Below are 20,797 nucleotides of genomic sequence, written 5' to 3' on the forward strand. Positions count from 1 at the left end.
AACATGAAAAAAATAGAAATGAAAGATAAGATTTAAGCCAACTCATTTGCTTTCCTTTAATCCAAATCATGTTTCAGTCTCTGTAATAAAATGTTGACATCACTGATGTCAAAGCAGGTCTGCAGCTTTGACTTTGCCTCTTCAACCCATCAGGAAATAACATCACACTGGCTCCCGCAAATATTTAATTCTAACTGACATTTAAAAGATTTTAATACCATCATGAATAAAACGGAAAAAAAATCTCATTTTCATTCCAGAAAATGAAGGCAAAGACCAAGTTGGGTTAATTCAAGTTTTTATGGTTTTGTACCATAAAGTTAAGTATTTGAATCTCAACACCTAATTTCACCAGCTGATTTCCCCACTGTCATCACTGAGTTTCCAGCAGAGAGAGTAGGAACGTATAGGGTGGATCCAGTTTCTCATTAAATATTCCTGTGGTGAATTGAGCCCTGTTGCAGTGAGTGATTGCTGTTCCCCGTGGTATCAATAATACAGGAGGAAGTTATTGTCCCTGTGCAGGCTGCAGTGTCATACAGTTAAAGCAAGTGAAGGGAGGGGGTGGTCCTTTCATTTAGCTGTCTAGGGTTTCAAGGGCCGCAGACAGTGGTCTGACTCTGAGGAGCCTGTTGTTGTGCCTATGCAAAGGACTCAATTGTAAGTCTGCTTGACTGAGGGATAAATGTGTCTAAACAGTGACAGCCTCCATAGTCCTGCTTGCCCAGCCCAGTCAGTAAGAGTACACCCCCAACCAACCCAGACTCACAAGATGAGTCCCAGTTGAGAGACAGCTCAATAGGGAATTAGTCAGCGGGAGACATTGGACAGTTAGTGAATGGGATAGATATCCTGGGTGTGATGAACATGATCCAGATTTTCACCTTGTTTAAGGATCTAGCTGAGTGCTGTGACCTTCCTGTAGCCTCATTAAGGTCCAAAATAATGAACTTGGAAAACAAAAACCATATCTTTTACATTTGATTATAATCTGTGGCCTAAAGACACTGTCGCCGTTGTTCTGTTGCTGTTTTTTCTGGGTTTATACTGGAGCATTATCACACTTCATATTTTTTTCTGTGCACTGTTGTATAAAAGTCAACTAACACACTGTAGGATGACAAGATAATTCATGAAATATGAAGCCAATCAACAACTTAGACCCCAGCTTGTTGATTGGCTCTCAGAGTAAATGCTCCAAACAGCTAAAAGAACAGAGAGCTACAGGACAGTGGTGGGAGGGGTGCAGATGGTGGAGAAAGTCAGAGTGACGGTGAAACAGAGAGTGCCGCTCTGAAAGAGCTTCAAGTGGGTTCACTTCACTGAATTGGACATGCAGGCAAATGCATAAGAAGAAAGGCGTGGATGGACTGTAACTGTTGGTGAGTCATGAAACTGTATTTTCCTCGAAGCTTTATTACTGTGAGTGAGTATAGACATTAAAATTTAGAAATATATTTCTATTACAAACAGATGTATTCTTTCCTATTTTGTGTCAAAGTGAGCTGTGTATTTAAATAGTTTGTTTTATATTCATTGCATTTCTTGGGGTACTCTTTTCAGCATCACATATTGACTTTTTTTTGGCTTTTAAAAGTAAATGACAATAACAGTGGTTGTTTTAGCAACCCTGCAGTGAAAGCAGTAAGGCGATGTGGCAGCCATTCATTAAGGTTTAATATCCCCTCTCCCCTGTGATACTTTACTCTTTGAGTCCATCCCATCACTGAAAAAAACCATCAATTTAAACACAGGAATTTGCAAAATCAATAGAAAAAACAGCCCAAAGAGAAAGATGTGACACCACTGTGTCACTGTGCACACTGGCATGAGATGAAGATGGCAGAAAAAGGGCCAGGAATGGTCACTCTTAGATTCACAAGCATCATAGTTTTTGCTGTTTTACTCGGACAAGGATCCCCTGAGAAGACAGGTGAGTGTGCCACCAAAACATGTTATTAAATACAGTACAATTTGTATATTTTGTTACATGTGTTTTTTATATGAGGCTACCTCAAACTGTCTGTAATGGGATTCTTTCAGGGGGTGGTAAAGATGAGCAGAGAGGTTCCATTCTTAAGGAAATCATTTCAAAATGGAGTAAAGGAGGGGGATGGATCTCTCAGAAAACTCCTCCAGAAACAAACAAGGACTGGTCTGTGCACCCATGGGTGAGGAATATTGTGGGAAGCCTAAAAACATTTGGTCTTCTTCCCAGCAAGAACATGCCTTCACTAAATGAGCCAATTGACAGACACCGTCTTTCTGGCTTCCTCTATAACATCTCTCTTTACCTCCAAGAGATGGGTGCTGAGCTGGAAGAGGCACCGGCACAACTAGAAGAGGAGCAGCTGTGGGAGAAGGTGCTGCATTTCTTTCTACAGTCTGAAGGCAGTGCTACACTGAACCAGTGGAATGGCCGGGTGCCTCCGCGACCCAGCGTCAAAGTGCAGGACTGGTTTTTGTCCCTAAGGGGCAGCCCTCACTGGGACTGGCTCCTGGGGTTGCTGCAGAGTTTGATCACGCTATCAGAGCGTCAAGCCCACAAGCCCCTCTTATCTTTCTTATCTCAGAACTGGAGGACAGTGAGCGCAGTGCTAGACGCTGCACTGCAGGCTCTAGTCAGTCTGACCTATGGCCAAGCCAGTGCAGGCCTGCAGGGCTTCATCTGTGCTTTAAAGGGCCGTAGTGACTGTGCTTTCAGCATTAACTGGCTTCAGCAGCTGCTGCATTTTCTTGAAACACGCAACTGGAAGCCTGTGGTCAGTTTACATCCAGCTGGGGAAGGTGCTGAACACAGTAAGGGCTCAAGTGCATTTGGACGTTTAAAGCCCTTCAGCTTGCTTCCTGAGGCCATGAGGCAGAATGGGTTGTTTGAAAATGCATCTCTGGTAGATGGTGAGGCCACAGAGGGAGAACTGGCCTCAATGCAGAGTTTACTGCTACAGGCATTATCACGTTCAGGTGGAGGAGACAGAGGAGGCCACTTGGCACAGAAAAATTTAGCTCTTGTGCAGAGTTTGGATGGGCTGAGGAGGGGCCTCCTGCAAAGAGTGGGCAGCTCTGTTTACGGTAACCTGAGGAAGAAAGTGTCACGAGTTACCATGGCACTGCTTGATGATGTCAGCAGCCTGGTGGACGTGCCACAGTCCAGCGCTCAGGGCCAATGCTCAGTTGGTGAGTTTGTGGAGCTGTTGGCCTCATATGGTTATTTCACAGTTATAAAAGAACAATCTTGAACATCAGACAAAAAGCTAATATGACTGCCACCTCACAAGACAAAAACCTGCTGGCTTTACCCCACAACATTAAACATCATTTAGTGTTGTCAGTCACAAAAAGGTTACTGACATTGACACCAACAATCTGATAAAAAAAAAAAGATTTAGGTAGAACATAATCCAATTATAACTGTGTCTTTCGCTCACACTCATATTTAAATACTTTATTTTGAAGGATGATTATGAGAAAAACAATCATTCTACAAGTGTGTGTAATTATAACAACAGACTCATTTATACATATTGTATGTAAGAATCAATTAATTAGCTTGACTGAGACCTGGATAAAGGTTCATTAGTTTGGCCCTGGTTTAACCTGAAAGATACAGGAGGGACCATGACAGTGACTGACACAGCTTTAAAATCCTTATAATCATCCTGGTTACTGAAAGCATCCATTGTAAGCTTGGCTAATCTCTTTATCCGCTCATTGATGTCAGTAACATTATATCTTGGGTGCCTTGTTAACGGAGCTGTGCTGTTACATCAGGCCTAGTTGTGTATTGTGGTTGCTACCATTTTCTTTTTCCACCACTCATTCACTTTGATTTTTGATTAATTCTTTTTTATTTATTTATTTATCTCGTTTTTATTTGTCTTTTTGAAGGTGACCTGAGACAGCTGATCTTATGGTAAGAATCTTTACAAATATTTACATTTTATATGTTTGACAGTAAATAGGATAAAAAAATTAACATTTTCATTTGTCCATGCATATGCAGGGGGATAAGACATAATGTGACTTGGAACACACAGGCATTGGGTGTTAGCTCTGAAGGTCTCCCAAGCTCACTCCCATTCTTGTCTTGTCCTTCCACGTCTGAAGGGGATGAACTGAGATCACAACAAACATCAGTATCTCCTAAAGCTGGCCCTTCTTCACAAACAATCTCAAAACAAAAGAGACTTCATGAGCTCTCTACGGCACCTCACCGCTCCCAGCTCAACCAGCCGCAAACACGGAGAACAAGCGAGAGCAATGACCAACAGAAGGAGATGGCATATGCCACGTCTACAGAAATCCTGGAGGCAGCGTGTAATGAATCTATCCCAGGCTTGACAGGTGTCTCCAACTTCACTGTGTTCCTCTACTGTAAACTGTTTGAAGAGGAGAACGGGTCAGTTAATTCCACGGTCGCTCAGTTGGGGCTCGATCTACATACCACATGCTCTGACGCAGCTTGGTACCTGTCTGCGGCTGAGGAGGATTTTCTTTGGGTCCATGTCTGCAGTGAGTTCTTTGCCCATGAATTCAACAACACTGTGTGTGCAAACTCCTCTTTCTGGCTGCAGAGAGCACATCAGGTAATAGATATTTTTTTTTGAAGAGTGAGCGTTTTTATCACTGTTTAGTACTGTTTTTAGTCACAATTCCTTCTCATTTGTGTTTTACCATTTTCAGGCCGCAGTGACAAAGAACTATAATTTTTTTAACCAGACAAGTATAGATGACCTGTGTGTACAGCTGTCAGGTGAGGCGACAGGAAGTCCGGGCCTTGACGAGAACTGTCTGGCTCAATTGGGCAACAGCTCACTCAGTGCCCAGGCTTTTAGACACTGCTTCCTTCCCAACAACTCAGTCCTGATCTCATCTTTGTGTGGGACAGAGTCACCTGAATCACACAGATCCTTGTCAGAGGGCAGCTGGGCAACAGCATACTGCTCTAAAATACTCAACTTCTCCCAAGTTGACACCACTCAGTGGGCTTGTCAGTACAGGTCATGGGCTGCTCACGATTTCACCAACACCACCCTCATAGAGCTCTGTGGGCAGGCACATGGGTTGCAAGAGTACATCTGTCTAAACGCCACTCTCTACAATCAGCTGTCCACATCCATGCCTCAGTTCGCTGAGTTCTGTGCTGATCTTCAGGCTGAGCTGGACAGCAGGAAGTGCTTCCTGCAGAGGATTTTTGACATGCTACCAGCACCGTATCAGCTTGACACATCACAGCTGTGTATGGACCCAGCACCGCTGCTGGTGGACATCCTTCACAAGCTGAGTGTGTGTGAGGTCGAGGGAGGGGAGCATGAAAGATTTTTAGCGGCACTAGGATATGTGTTGCGAGTCCTGGACTTCATGGTGGGCCTCTCTTCAGGTCTGGATGAGGGGGAAAGAGAGGCGAGACAAGGTTTGGGTCAAGCCATCCTCCTCTCCAGCCTCCTCGACAACACATCTTGGGCCACACTGCACCCAGAGGCCTCCACAAGCATCCTTCACACTGTGGGAGTCTTTCTGCGCAGAGAGCAGAACGCCAGTCTGAAAGAGGACCTGTTGAGCTGCTTCAGTGTAAGCCAGCTGACTGACACATTCACACACAAACACGCTAACACACAGAGAGTAAAGAGTGAATAGCTTGTTTCTGCCTTCACATCAGCCCATTCTGTGGGATCTCATCCAACGGAATGACAACTCGTCTGCTCTAAGGGTTCTGCTGCAGGTACTGACTGCAGCTAAACTACATTTTATATTTCACAACAGATCAGCTCTCTGAGCTTTATATTTTTGATTACCTCAACAGGAATACCTCCAGATGCCAATAGACAGCATCCGCACTCTAGTTATGTCTGCTGAAAAAGATGCAGTTAAGAGATTTCTTTCCCATGTGCATCAAAGTTGGGACCAGCTACAAGTTGAAACCAGCCAGGTTTGTTCCAAAAATCCCAACGAAAGAACAAATGCACTATTTCTGATCCTTTTATTGGGCTAATTGCACAGACAAAAGCCCTTATCCATTATTACAATATACAGTTCTTTTGGCTGCAGTTCTTTTGTGCTGTATTTATTTTACTTGAATCTATGTCACAAACCATGCACAGTTGAAGTGGGTCAAATTGATTACACTTCAGTTTCTGCTCTGCTCTTTTGTTTTCTCTGTCAGGCCTCTCAAAAGGAGTTGCAGGCTATGGAAACAATGACTGCTGCTTTCATCCATAAGTTCCCCAGAGTGACCCCAGAACTGTTTGTGGACCTGTCTCAGTTCATTCCCTTCATGTCTGTCTCTGACATCATGAGCTTCCCCGCCTCCCTGATAGTCAACGACAGCGTGTGAGTTACTAATCCAAGAAACATTCAGTGTGATAAATCTTCCTGTATGGTGATGCTAACACAATTTAGTCTTTAGGTTGACAGCAATTCGTGACCACAGCTCAGGGATGAAGTCACTCCAGAAAAAAGCCTTTGTAAAAAGACTCCTGCAGTCAAGTGTGGTGGGTGATGTTCCGACATGGCCATCGTACTTCCTCAGTTCCATCCTCCCACTTCTACCCTACCTCCCTGTCAGTCATTTTCAACAGCTGACATCGCAACAGGTTAGAGGGCATTTCACATATTCAAAGTTCTTTACATAGCTGCCTTATCTCTTTTTTCGATGTTAATTATCTCAGGCATGGCTTTTTGATTGGTGACCTTATGAATTAATTACAAATGGAAAGATATAGTGAAATAAATGTATGAAGACATATGTGTTTTCATACATGGCACCTGGATTATATGATATGCTATTATTTGTGAATTATTCGCTATGGCCTTCACACTTAAATGGGATATTGTTTTAAACGTTATATCTCCATCATCAGACACCAAACCCTCACTGAGGCACTCATTGTCACCTTTCTGTATACAATAGGTGAACTATGCTTTAGTTTGTTTTAATCTCTTGTCTCCTTTAGCTTACTCCGCTGGTAGAGTTTCTGGGGAGAAATGGCAGTCTGGATGGTGTAAGGGGGCGCCATGTGCTCCGAACTCTCTTCAGCAAGAAGAAGAATCTGACCAGTGATGATATACTGAGGTAGTGCTGAGATCCTAGAGGCAGAAAAACATGTTGCTGTATAACATCACAGTGGGTAAAATCTTTAAGATAGATTCAGAGTTCTTCAGTACTGCACTGGGTATTGTTTTGTATGTGGACATGAATCATATTCTATTTTTACAAAGCACTGAAAAGCATTCGATCACACGGGTCCTGTAAACATGACCCTTTGGGTGCCCAGAGTGATTTTTTCTTGAAATTTGTCAGTTGATGACTCTGGTTTTCATTAGCTATGATTAGTTCTGATTTACCAGGGAGGGAATTAACATCTAATCACTATTTATGCTACAGATCTCATTTATGGGTCATCTTTATTGTTTTAATGGTATTTTTCTGCTCTAATAAGTCGTTATTTTCTAAATGAAGCACTTTGTAACTGAATCTCATACAACAGGCATTGTATATATGTTTGAAGTTTATTTTTGATTTGATTATCAGTACAGGTGAAGAATAATGTTTTTTGCAGATTAGGAGTTCTTGCATGTTATCTGGATCCAGCAGACCTGAGTTCATATCTCCAGGACACAATTGTGTGGCAGCAGGTGGCTCAGTGCATGTCCAAGGGGTTCGTCAGTGCCAGTGGCAGGGTGAGGCACATTTTCTTATTGACATCTACTGTATGTAAGAACACCATTACTTTCTTTGGAGTGGTGTTCCACATAATTTTGGACTAACACTGTCCATCCGTGTCTCATGGGTAGATGTCCACTTGGTTGATACCAGCAGTTCAGACGCTGAATGTCAGCAGCATGGCTCCTTCAGAGCTGTCTGAGCTCATTGGACTGCTGCCCCAGTTGGGAGCTCCCTTCCTGCTGTCACTCCCCTCACAACAACTCCTGGAAGTCCTCTCACAGCCCGGATTGCACACGTATTCTCCAGCACAGGTCAGCAGGGTATTTACTTTTGTCACACTTGTCATTCTGCCTATGACAGGCAGCAGACAGGTGAGAGTAAATGTATTAATTTACATTGCATTTCCAGGAAAGTTTCCAAAGTCAGAAAACAAAATGTCAAGCGAAGTCATTAGACTTTGATGCTAAATAAACAGCCTTGACTATAATATGTGCTGCAGGGATTTTTGTCACAATCTTACAATTAATTAGTTTCCAATTTTCTAAAGAATAGAAGAAACTTGTGACCTTTACTTGAAATACTGTACTGGAGCTGTCTTAAAATGTCAACACTGATGTATTTTATATTCATGCTTGTTAATATTTTTGTACTCCCTCCAGGCTTTTCAAATGTTATCCAAGATTTCAAAAGACACAAACGTAAGCAGACATTTTCAAAACATCTCTGCTGAATTTCAACCAACGCTGCTCTCATCACCGTGTTTCTCCATCCCTGCCAGCTCACCATGGAAAAACTGTGCAGACTGAAGCCGTTACACTCTGGTCTCTCCCCTGCTGTGCTCAGGGACCTCCAGTGGCCTGAGCTCAATGAGGATACACACTGTCAATGCTGGAGAACATTTCTAACAGAGCTGAAGCCTGGCCATAGAGCCATGCTGTACAGTGCAGTGCAAGAGGTGACGCCTCTCTCTTCCTTCCTTTTCATTTCTTATATCTTTTCACCCCTTTTTCAATTTGCTATGACTCTTTATTGCCACACTTTGAGTAAAAACACAGAGCTGGGGAAGTTTTGGCCGTTGATGCGATTCAACATCTTCAGCCTTCTCACTCCTATTGATTGTGTAAGAAGCTTAAAACTGGAAAAAGTCACATTAAAAAATAACTGTGGTCTAAGCAAAATGAATCCTGATAATCTGTTTCTGAGGGGTTTCCAGAAAATCTTTATTTGATCCCCATGTGGCCTTGTCATTGCTAAAGGGTCTTTAAAGGCTTGTGGGTTTCAATTTACAGTGTTTTATGTATGTCAACAGGTTCTACACAGAGGCTTGCAGAATACCTCTCAGCAGGTAAACTGTCTTTTACCATTCATTCCTCTGAGGACGCTGATAGAGGCTATGAGTGAAGAAACAATCCTGAGAGAGATTAACCTGTACAGGGACATACACTGGTCGCCACAGCAGGTGCACACTTTGCTTTAATCTATTTGTGTGTGCTGTTTAACATGGCATTGATATGACAACAATAGATTCCTAGTTCTCTGACTAGAGAGGAAAATGTTACAAGCCTCAGTCTTTGCTCCCATTAATCTGTAACTCATTGGATATGCTTCAGATGAGGCTTTCAGGATATTAATACTCCATACGCATCAGCTGCCATCAAGCTAATTAGTTTGGATGTAGTACAATGGTGTGGAGGAGTGTAGCATAAATTAATAATGGCTACCTTAAAGGGATTTTGTCACAGCCAAGAGTGTATTAGTCTGCTTTCACCACCTGTTTTCAGCTTAACAAGACGAGTCAAATCAATGAAGACTGTCTTTTTCACTTACGCTACACTAAAATATACTGTGATGACGCATATTAAACTACAGATATTCTGTTTAAAAACTATACAATTTAAGGTTTCAGTGGTCTTTGTTCTGAGGACACTGCATACATATGTATTTTATCTAATGTGGTACAGTTCCAGTGTTGCATTCCACGTCCACTCTGTTTTTTCACAAAATGAGAGAAGCAGTCAATACATCTTTAAAGTAACATTTCAAGCCCCTACTGAAAAAGTTGGCTCAGAGACTTTTTCTTTCTGTATAGGCTCAGGTTCTGTTCAAAAAGATCCATGACTTTAAAAACATCACCAGCAAGTCAGTGAGGTAAGTAAGACCTACTACACCAAAATATCAGTGCCTGTCATTTTGATCAATAATTAATTTTTTGCACATGACATTAACAACTCAAAACAAATACACTTTTTCAAGTCAAATATTCAATAAACAATTTAATTTAAAACTTCTGCTTTACTTGTAGGGCTCTGGGTCATATTGCCAGTGGAATGAGCTGTGACTTTTTGAAGCTTTGGACCAATGATACAGATTTTGCAGAGTTGCTTCAGTTTGTTAGTGAGCTGCCTGGAGGCATGAGACCTGCTCTGGTGAGGAACATCCATCACGCTCTTTATTCCAGACTTTGATGCACAGCCATGATCATTAGACCAATTTGCTAATGCATATGCATAAGATGAATATTTCTATAGCAGATTAAAATACTCAAATCAAATTTTTGATTTCTGCCTGTGTTACCAGCGGAAATGTATTGTAGAGGAACTGAGGAAACAACCTGAACTTGATCTTAGTGTTTTGCGCTCTGGGTTTGCTGCAACATTGCCGTTAAGTATTTTCTTGTTAAGCATGTATTTTATTCTTTGCATAAATATTTAGAAGTTTATTCAGAGATGGATGTTTACCCCTCTGTTCTGTTGTTGTCCAGAGTGACGATGACAGAGAACCTCTCCAATGCATCCTTCAGAGCTATCCTGGACCACATCCATGCTCACTTTGCTGACTTCCTCAGACTGCCACATTACAAACGGATGAATTTAGCAGATAAGGCTTTGACTGAGCTGGTAAAACACTAAATACTGCATTGCCTGATGTTTAGAAGTTTTAGATTAAAAAATATGACTCATTTATTTAATTTGTGATAACACATTAATGAAGCAGAAAGAACAAACCACATTTATTGGTCCATGTATTTTAAACAAACAGACACACACACATTGACACAGATGGAGAAGGAGATTCAGAACATAACCTGCCTCATCCTCTCAACAGCTTTTCACACAAGTGAAGTCATATCACTGTTTAATCATTGTAATCCAGACCCGCTGTGTGTATGTGATGCTTGGCAGGGCTCTTCTGGGACTGAGGGTGGGATTGATGGCACCATGTTGGATGCGTTGGGGCCTTTACTGCCTTTCTTGGATCGGGATAATTTGGCTTTGGTGGACCGAGGAGCTTTGGCTCTGCGGCTGGAGGAAATGAGAAGTTTCTGCTTTCCTAAAGAGGCTCTACGAGATATTAGTGTCCTTCTCACTCAGAAAGACCTGCTTGGGTAAATGAACACATCTAATGGAAAAAACACATACAAAAACTGAATATGAACATGTGTCAATATTATGCCAAGGGTTTTTTTCAGGCCTGGGGTCATAGTGGTATAGCATGGCTAATTATCACAAGTGAATATTTAATGTTGTCTTTTCCTTTTGGAAATAATGATTTACAAGTTCTTGCAAACAAAAACAACAGTTGGTGTGGAGTAGTAGAATAAAACTAAAAGAGTAAAGTAAATTTAAATTACATCAAATTCCATCATTATACCTTCAGTGAGTCTTAGCTTATTTAAAACAGCAGTGGTGGAAAGATATGTGCATTTTTTTTTGCCAGGGAGCCTTCCAAATGGCAAGTTGGGGATGTTGAACATTTGGGAAGGCTGGTGTTTTCTCTTCCGACAAAACAGATTAACACCATCCCACTGGTAAGCACTCAAAAGCAAAATCCCATGTAATTAATTTCATTTCTGTTTTTTTAAGATTTGTTCTGGCAAATATAAATATATGTGCTACCCCTGTGCAGACAGTGTTGAATAAAGACACAGTGGAGCAGGTCCTGGTGGGTCAGAGGCGCTGGGAGGACAGCATAGTGGGTGGTGTCTGTACTACTCAGTGTATGGACCAACATCGCCAGAGACAGCAGGCTCAGAGTCTCATTCGAGGGATTGTCAAAGCACGAAGCAGGAGGGCAAAAAGTTAAAGAAATATTTCCTATAACTTTTAGTGTTGTTTTTATTTGTAATGTCTGTGTTTTATCTACACAAAAGATAAGGCTATAATCTGAAACTTACTGTTATTAATGTACCACATCACCATTTGTGCGCTACACAGTAGATAAATGTCAATGTGATTTGTGAAATTCTGTGATGGATGTTTTGTTGTTACCCTTGCACTGAATTCAAGTGCGTCTCTTCGAGCAGTGCCAGTACCAACGTGTGCAGACATCAGAGGGACATTTCCCTCAGCTTGGACACCCCCTCAGCTCAATCGCATGTTGCAAGAGGATCTGAAACAGTGTGTGGAAGTATTTGGTCAGGACACTTTACTGAACTCTGAGCAGCGCCGGACAGTGTGGGTGAAACTCAGGCAGGTCAGTAAAACTCTGCTTACACAAATGTCAGTAAGTGGCTGATTGTTTCTAACACTGTGAAACGCAGACAGCTGAGCAAAGCATGGGTAGTGGTTTGATACCAACATCATCTGTGGTTGAACCATGTTCCTCCTCATTCAATCCAGTCCTTTAGTCCAGTGAGAGAACTAAGAGCTGAGCAGGTGCTGGCTCTGGGCTCAGTGGTGACTGAAATGGGAGAAAGAGAGCTTCAGAGTACAAATCTTACAGACTTGGGTGTGTTGGCACATCTGGGGACACTGACAGAGTGGAGGCCCAAAAAGGTAAACGTCTGAATTGATTTTTCTTTCTGATGTAATTATAAATGTAATGACTTCTGTGTAAATGATGTAAGTTTCAAGTTCAGAAATCTAACATGTCCATGAATGTGTGGTGAATGTAATCGTTTCTCTTTTCAGATGAGAGCAGTAATTTTAGGTGTGATGTTGAAACGTAAAGTAAAAGTGGAACAGTTAACAGCCGTGGATCTGGCAACTTTTGGCCATCTGATCTGTGGTCTGTACCCCTCAGAGATCAAAAAACTGAACCCATACAACCTCAGGTCAGTCAAACACTTTATGTGGTTTCCCACATCCCAATATTAATATCACGCTTTAACACCCTCAAAAAAGTCTGAGACCTAGGATTTTAAAGTTATTTTCAAAGTGTCATTAATCAACTGATAGAGCTTGAAAGTGGCCTAATCGTTTGTTTCTATATTGCAAACACATTATCCCATATCTGACAGTGTATGTCAAAGACAGGCAAATGTCAATCAACTAAAAAGGAATATGAATAAAGATGGACATATACAGTAAAAAGAGGTGACAAATGCTGCTAATTTGTCATTTGTAAAGGCATTCTTTTGTGTGACTTTCCAGAATGACTGTCTTCTTCTGCAGAAAAGTTAATTAATCATATCCACTTGCTAACAAATGCTAACTAACAGGTGGCTGGTGCAACATTTCATAGCAGCACAAACCTGGTGAAAACATTTTGCATACCCTCAGAGGAAGTATAATGTTCCTAATCTTTTTCCTCACCCTGCAGTATGGCTGTCCCGTTCCTGCGGGAGATGTCCCTGCCATGCACAGAAAAGCAGATGGAGGCTTTGACAAAGTGTTTGTCCAGACAGGAGGCCTTCGGTCCAGTTAGTGGTTGGGGACCAGAAATTTTCACTGAAATTGGGACATTGGCAGGTACAGTAGAACATAATATCCCTGGGGGTATAAACTGTTCTCTGATGAACATTGTTTTTATTGGTTTTTTTTCAAAGTGTGAGGAGGGAGGGAGAATGACATGACAGCTTCTGGATGGATAGGTATAATTAAAAATATCCCTTGGGGTACTGACTCGAAAGTGAAACAAGAAAAGTTTCAAAAAATGTTTCTGCAATTTCATATGAGAAACTTTAATTGTCTCACTACAGTGTTTGTCTCTTTGTTCAGTGGGCCTAGAAGACATAGTGCTGTCAGCTCTGACACAAAAACAAGTGGAGGGAGTCACCCCTGAAGCCATCGCCCTGATGTTACCAAAAAAGATGGCAGTGAGTTTCATCAGTTTAATATCAATACTTATGGATGTCTGTGTATAAATGGAATAAGTGGACATTTAGACACAATGTATTTAACCTATATAGTACTGTTAGCAAGGACACTGTAGTTTTTTTGATATGCCATAGATTTCTTTTAAAAGAAAACCAAATTATGAGTTAAAAATAGTCTTTAACTACTCTTCATTATAATTTTCAGGATCTATAAATATGCTTTTCATTCCAAAAGTTAAAGTGCATGTGCATCAAAAGTGTCAAGTTGCCAAATCATATTTTTTTAAACTGCAAATTTAACCACAAATGGCTCCAAACTAGATGTGTTGTCCCAAAGTAATTTTTGTACAAACATGCCCTGCACTCAAGTTTAAGCTGAGCACAGAGAAAGTTTCTGCCTTCAGCAGATGAATGTAAATGTACAAGCATAAAACTGGACAGCGAAGCTCAAACATCCAAGCAACAAAACAAAGTAGATTTCTGAGTGGAGATGGACTTTAAAGAAACTTACTTGCAGAACACAGTGTCATATTACATCTTAGATATTACAGCCTGAAAATACAGAAAAAGGATTGTTGCATTATTGATAACTGGCTCAAAGAGTATATGGATGTATATTAGCGATGGATTAAGAAACCTGTGCACTCTAACAAAATCATACTGGACAAAGTGAAGTTTGGAGACATACTGTATACAGTAAAGACATTCATAAGCAGTTATGAGACAGAACATGCAGTAACACACTGGTGATGCTGTTTCCAAATGACAGTGTCCCATTATTTGTGTTGGGGGCTTGTCTTACAGGTGGTGTTCAGTGCGGTTCAGTTGTCGTGGCTGAGTGCGGAGCAGGGGTGGGCCGTCACTGAGGAGCAGTGGGCTGAGCTGGACACTGACCAGAGGCATGCTGTTGGACTAGCTCGATATGAAGGAGACGTCCTGTTGGAGCTGAGAGGTATGTCTTTAGTAAAATGATGGTGATAAAATCTCCTAAGGAACTCCTTTATAATTAATCTGTTACTGTTTTTGTATCACTTTGACAAAGCACCCACAGTTTTAATTATGGCAGTACTTGTTTCTACCAAACAACCAATTAGATTTTTATGTTGTGTTTATAAGATGATGATAAACACTCTGTTGCTTTGCCTCCACAGGGAGAAACAGTGCTCCAGCAGCCCTGAACACAGACAGCCTCACTATATGCTGCCTGGCTCTGTGCCTCTTGTTATGGCAACTAATTTAAAATGCTGGAACAAATTTAATCGCCTTTTGGCTTCCCCTGGCATCATCATATTTGTACTTTAAATAAATATATTGAACTGTTCAATTTCTTGTGTGTGTTAATCCTTTAATTTACATTGCTCTGATTGTGCTTGGCTGTACATATTTAATCTTTATGTGATCTATCAATTTATGTAGATCAGTGTAGGTAACTTAATACACTTTTGTTAGGACAGTCAGGGGATGCAATGTAATGAATTGTTTTTCTTGGATTAGTAAGCAACTGCCCCAAGAGTCATATGTTCACTGCCTGTCAATTGGTTTTTAGTTATTTTTATTCAATAACACATTTAAGGAGCTGAGCCATCAAAGACAATATATTAGGGCAGGTTTCGGAAGAAACCAGAGTACCTCGAGAAAACCTACACAAGCATGGGAAGAATATGCAAACTTCACACAGAAAAGCCCCTGCTGGGCTTCAAACCAGGAACCTTCTTGCTGTGAGGCAACAGTGCTAACCACCAATCTACCGTGCTGCCCTATGCAGAATTCATTGTGGAGAAATGACAAGAAATGGAAATGACAAATGGAATGACATGCAATAAAGATCCCCAGTTGAACAGAAAACCTCCAGGGCATCCCACATGTTGCATATTTCAATTAAATGAGCACAAACTACATGACATATAGAAAACATGGAACCTGGTAGTCTTGCTAAGGGCAAAAGGTGGAGCTGTAATGTAAAATTTTCTGAAAACATTTGAGCACAACTGGACAAATAAAACTTGCTAATTTTTGAAGTGAAATGAAAAAAATGTAACTTAGCAAATACATATAAAACATGAATTTCAAATTTAAATGCACTTTACTTAATTAACTTACAAAATTTGAAAAAATCCAAAAGTACTTGGAGTAAGCGGTAGCAACCCTCAATTTGCCTACTGTGAAGCATGTGAGTAGGTTGTGTTACGACCAGTGGCACAGGAAACACTGCATAGGTATTCCACTAAATGTTACAAATTATAGACACAAATGTTACACAATCAGTCAAGAATGTGAAACTGAAAGGTTTCTGGCTTTTACAAGTCAATGATCCAAAGCAAACCTAAAAAAACACCATTTACTACTTTAAGAACTTAAGCTGAAGGTTTTCAAACTTTTCCCACAGTCCTCTGACTAGAACGTCACTGATGAACTGTGGGTTCATCTGCAAAAGGCTGTGTGTAAGACAGCCTAAAAATATAAGCTGAAGTAATGTGCAGGAAGACTCATGGAGGGCTACAGAAAGCATCTGCAAGCTGCCAAAGGAGGTGCTACTATGCTGACTTAGCCAGGTGCCCAGACTGTTGCACATCCACAATTAATTAATTTTAATTAATTATATTAATGAAGTTCTTTGGGCAGCATGGTGGCTTGGCTGTTGCCTCACAACAAGAAGATCCCTGGTTCAAAACCTGGCAAATGGAGTTTGCATGTTCTCCCTGTGAATATCACTGTGCATGGGTTTTCTCTAGGTACTCTGGTTTCCTCCCACAGTCCAAAAACATGTATATCAGGTTGATTGTTGACTCTAAATTGCTAACAGGAGTGAGTGTGAGTGTCTGAGGTTGTTCATCTCTATGTGGCCCTGTGATGTACTGGGGACCTGTCCAGGGTGTACCCCTGCCTTTCAGCCAGAGAGAGCTGGGATAGGCTCAGGCAGATGCCCGTGACCCTAAATAGGAATAAGCTGGAATAGATAATTGATGGAAGGGTGAACTTCTTTCCAATTCAAAATCAAAATATGTAACTGGCCCAAGGGGTGTCAAACCATTTGTATTAAGCTATATAGTCTGTGTTGTGTGTGGGAGGAAATGTGTGGCGCTCACATGGGAGCCAAAGCAAATTTTTTCTCAGGTCTACTAAACATGACAATCTGAACCGAAGAAAGCAGGTCTGTAAATTGTGTCTGCACCAGCAACAATTTCTTGGCTGGCAGCCAGCTTTACACTGGAGATGTATTATGTGTTTTTCACAATAATATATTCCCTATCTGCAAAAACAATCAGTTGGTAGTTTAATTACATAATCCCAAAACTAAGGCCATCTAATACAACAGCCCTACGATAAATCCTGATTCATGACGGGGATAACGTTCAGCTTTTGTTAAATACCTATAATAACAGGAACACCTTTCTATATGGAGGGGAGTTCAATGGGAGCACAACATAGCACCCAAAATAATCATGCAGATGAATGAGCACCTTGCTAAAACATCTTAAACAAACCAAGCTTTAGATGTAAATAGCTTGTTGGCCTAATATTTTCACAACAAATTAATCGACCCTCTATTTCTTACAATGTCAGTAGATATTTATTATTTCTTTTTCCATCTTTTCATGTCATTTTATTATTTTTGTTTAGAAAATGTTATATCATTGGTCATTATTAGTATTATATTATATATTGACTTGTTTATCTGGCACAAATTGGTGAAAGTAAAAGTGACTTATGTGGCCAAGTATGGGGACCCAGACTCGGAATTTGTGCTCTGCATTTAACCTATTCCAAAGTTTCACAGCAATGAACACACACACGCCAGTGCTGCCGCGCATGGGGAGCAGTTCAGGGTCCGGTGCCTCGCTCGAGGGTCTCACCTCAGTCATGGTATTGAAGGTGGACAGGGCGCTGGCTATTCACTCCATGCCACCGACAATTCCTGCCAGACCTGAGACCCGAACCTGCAATTTTCAGGTATCCATTAGCCCATGACTGCCTAGATACCAATAGCCTCACAGTGGTATTGAAGAGCTGGGGTTGTGTTTGGTGTGTTATGGGTGATAGAAGGTAATGATATTTTAATGACTGTATTTTCAGAATCCATGTTTCTATGTGCTTTGACAAAAAAAAAAAAGTGAGAAACTAATAAGAAAGGTAGCAATCATAATTTCCCAGAGCCTAAATTGATGATTTAGGTTTATTGGCCAACTATGTCAGACTCTGGGGGGTGTTCTCAATATGTGTGTTCTCAAAATGTGCATTAATCAGAGGGGTGTTTAGCCTAGCTTCAGTGATACAAATAAGGTGGACGAAATAATAGAAACAGGCATTCAGGTTTTTTTTCCCTTATTTGTGATTTGTCTGTAAGTGTACCTAATAAACTGCCACCTCGGGGTACATACAGTAGCTTGTTTCGCCACAGCCTGACTTTGCGTCGGGAGCTACGCGACCTGTGCCCAGCAGGTGGCGGTGTAGCAGCGCTGCTGCTCGGTGAGTAGGTGTTGGTCTAACGTCTCCACTTTGTCCACGGCCGTGACGTATTTCCTGGGGCTTGTACGGACCACGCAGCGGTACACCAGAGGGGTATCATGACTATTTATAACCAGCCATTCTCTGTTATCAGTTTTTCAGTCCCTTCACCGTGCCGTCGTCGGTTGTAACGCCGCGGTGTGACACAACAACCAGCCGGGTCGAGCAGGATGTAAAAGGAAGCTGGTAAGTTGAGCCGTTTGCAAGTTTCCCGTTTGATCCTGCTTGTATTTTTGTTCGTTTGGGCTGCGTTGCGGGTAAGTTTACCGTGCTCTGGGCTCCGGTACCTCACCACAGGACGGGACAGCACTGTGTTGTCCTGTTGTTGTCGGCTGCTGTCAATCTGTGTGTATCGGTTCGAAAGGGGGGCTCCCTCTCTCTCACACAACACCCCGAGCTGACGTCGACTGCGCCGCGTCCGGTTTCTGTGGTTGTTCCTGCGGTGTCGGGAAAAACTCTGCTGGTCCTCATCTACCACACTGCTCGGGTTGGAGCGAGTAGTAAAATGTGAGGAAGCGAGACTCTGAAATGCTCTTCAGGGGTGGATAAGAGGGCAGGAAAAGGGGAGGCACCTGTGTGACAACCTACCCCTGTGTCAAGTTTGCGTTTATTACGGTTTCGGACATATTTGCGAAGCGGACGAGTCATCATCGGATCCGCTACAGTCGCGGCTCCGTGCCAAGGTATGACTACGTGTTGTTAACCTGCGAGGTGAGTCCATCGACCACAGCCATACTCCTGTCAGCTGGTCCATGTAAACTGCTTAACTTCAGCTTAGGAAGAGTTTGTCGCTATAGGCCTGAGCGAGAGAAGTTTTCTTCCTCCGTGAGTAGCACTGCAGTTAATCTTCACTGCTCTGTTTCTAAAGACCAGAACGTGTTGCTGCTCTCACATGCAGCTTATGGGAAACTTTTGCTTTACTTTAAAATAGTACACTCTCGGATAGGTCAGCGATTATGGAGACTGTGGCATGTAGATTCATTAGCATTAAACTCTGACACTAGACTTAATCAATACGCGTCTGCAGAAATGTAAATAATACCATTCAGGACATGGCTATCAGTTGTTTACAGGCTGTTGTTGCACTGAAGTGTCGTTGCCAACCTCTCTGACTGACGTTTTGGATTCTGGATTTGGTTCTTTTACTCTTTATCTGACGTTTTTTGGGAGGTTTAAGCTCAGGTAAGGTGGACAGATGTTGTATTGAGATATTATGAGAGCTGACCTGCTTGTGTTGTTTGTGCTCATATAGACCTGTAATTTTAGCTCTCTGGTGAAGCCATATTGAGCTGCTGATAATTATGGACAAACACAAAAACAAGGTTTTTAAGCCGCTTGCATGCAGTTACATGTACCGAATGGAAACAGGATCTAAAATATACCATGCATACAGCATGAAAACATTTTTGTGTCTTTTACGTGGAATTAGAATTTCTTTGCCATAAATGAATTTTTAAATTAGTGGGATTTACGTATAATTATTAGTGGAAAAGTGATCTTAAAAAAGGGGCAAACCTGGGTAGTAGAAAATGTTCCGAAAGTCTTTGGTTAATGCATTAATGCTGCCATACAGTAGGAAGTCTGAAGTAGTTAGATAATGTTGCTTGGATAAAGCCGATGTACAGGGAGGAGCAGGGAAAACAGATCAGACAAGTTTTGTGATTGTTTGCAGATGCTTAGAGTTAATCTATTAAACCGTAACAGATTTTATAAGAAAATTGCTGTTAAAAAATTAGAGCTAACTTATAAAGATGATACAAAAGCACACTTAACACTCTGTCAACAAGTATGCTATTGATGTGATGGGACATGAAGATATGCTTTTATAACATTAAATCAGGAGGTATATGTTTGCTTAAAAAGCTAAATAGTGAAAGCACACACCCAAAGATTGAAGTGTCATTGAAGTGACAAGCCTTTATTCAGGAGGGCAAACAGTGGTGTGAAGTGAAGTGAAGAAAGTTTAGCTACTTTTCCATATCCTGAACAGAGACTTTTATACACAGTTGTGCTAGAATCTGGATTTAAACAGTTTTTTCTCCACAGAGGGGTGTGTTGCCACGATTGTTTTTTTTTTTTTTTTTTGGCTTTACTTTGAACTCCTGTAGACTTCCAACACAGGACCCAAAACTTTTGCAGTGCCACTGTTTTTATGTGTTTTAATTAATATCACCTAGTACACAATTCAAAAGCAGACCGGATAAAGGGTCTTAAGTAGAAATGTTTGATGTAAAGAGTTCTTTAAATGTCATGTGTATGTTTAGGGTGTGACATCCAGAATTTTGCAATAACATCAAGAAAGAGACTTCTACAAATAAGGATACTCTGCCGTTCTGTTCTCCTGTCTAATTATAACAGCCTTTTTAAAAGCATTAAAATATAGATCTAATACCCACGGTGTAACATCTAAAATGCCCAAAGCAGTGTTCTGGACCGAGTCCAGCTGAAATCTAACAAATTATTTGTAGCCTATATTGTTATTCTGAACCAGAGTTCAAGTCATTATTTAAGAACTCAGGTGGTTTGTCAGCTGGTCCAGTAATGTCTTGCACTCTTTTGCAGCAAATACAGTGATTTATTTTTATTTT

General features: G+C 41.3%; 2 protein-coding genes across 8 annotated transcripts in view; both read left to right on the plus strand.

The window, feature by feature from the left end:
- Positions 1–1,833: 1,833 nt before the first annotated feature.
- LOC113138061 (stereocilin) lies at positions 1,834–14,980 on the plus strand. The gene is made up of 29 exons (XM_026320190.2): positions 1,834–1,933; positions 2,044–3,177; positions 3,889–3,913; positions 4,004–4,586; positions 4,684–5,571; positions 5,660–5,722; positions 5,804–5,929; positions 6,164–6,330; positions 6,407–6,593; positions 6,954–7,072; positions 7,560–7,680; positions 7,795–7,977; positions 8,326–8,364; positions 8,445–8,621; positions 8,976–9,125; positions 9,756–9,814; positions 9,969–10,092; positions 10,244–10,326; positions 10,428–10,563; positions 10,849–11,051; positions 11,384–11,474; positions 11,573–11,744; positions 11,970–12,139; positions 12,286–12,441; positions 12,577–12,719; positions 13,208–13,356; positions 13,606–13,703; positions 14,508–14,655; positions 14,855–14,980. Exons 1-29 carry the CDS (start codon positions 1,834–1,836, stop codon positions 14,941–14,943), a joined length of 5,883 nt encoding a protein of 1,960 aa, XP_026175975.1. The 3' UTR covers positions 14,944–14,980.
- A 3,219-nt stretch (positions 14,981–18,199) lies between these two features.
- furina (furin (paired basic amino acid cleaving enzyme) a) overlaps positions 18,200–20,797 on the plus strand; it is a 77,806-nt gene continuing 75,208 nt past the window's right edge. For 3 of the 7 annotated variants that reach the window (XR_003296431.2, XR_003296432.2, XM_026320488.2), the window contains exon 1: positions 18,200–18,395. The gene's annotated coding sequence lies outside the window, so the exon portion shown is untranslated. Of the gene's footprint in view, positions 18,396–18,644; positions 19,035–19,273; positions 19,392–20,797 lie in introns of those variants that run through there. The other 4 variants (XM_026320489.2, XM_026320491.2, XM_026320490.1 and 1 more) reach the window with 4 other exon arrangements.

Source organism: Mastacembelus armatus, chromosome 3 (genome assembly GCF_900324485.2).
Source record: "Mastacembelus armatus chromosome 3, fMasArm1.2, whole genome shotgun sequence".
In the NCBI taxonomy this organism is placed as follows: domain Eukaryota; kingdom Metazoa; phylum Chordata; class Actinopteri; order Synbranchiformes; family Mastacembelidae; genus Mastacembelus; species Mastacembelus armatus.

Coding starts and splice junctions, on each gene's coding strand:
- LOC113138061 (XM_026320190.2), top strand. CDS start 1,834: ATGAAGATGGCAGAAAAAGGGCCAGGAATGGTCACTCTTAGATTCACA. Junction 5,930..6,163: donor TACAAGTTGAAACCAGCCAG/GTTTGTTCCAAA, acceptor TTTCTCTGTCAG/GCCTCTCAAAAGGAGTTGCA. Junction 9,815..9,968: donor ATCACCAGCAAGTCAGTGAG/GTAAGTAAGACC, acceptor CTTTACTTGTAG/GGCTCTGGGTCATATTGCCA.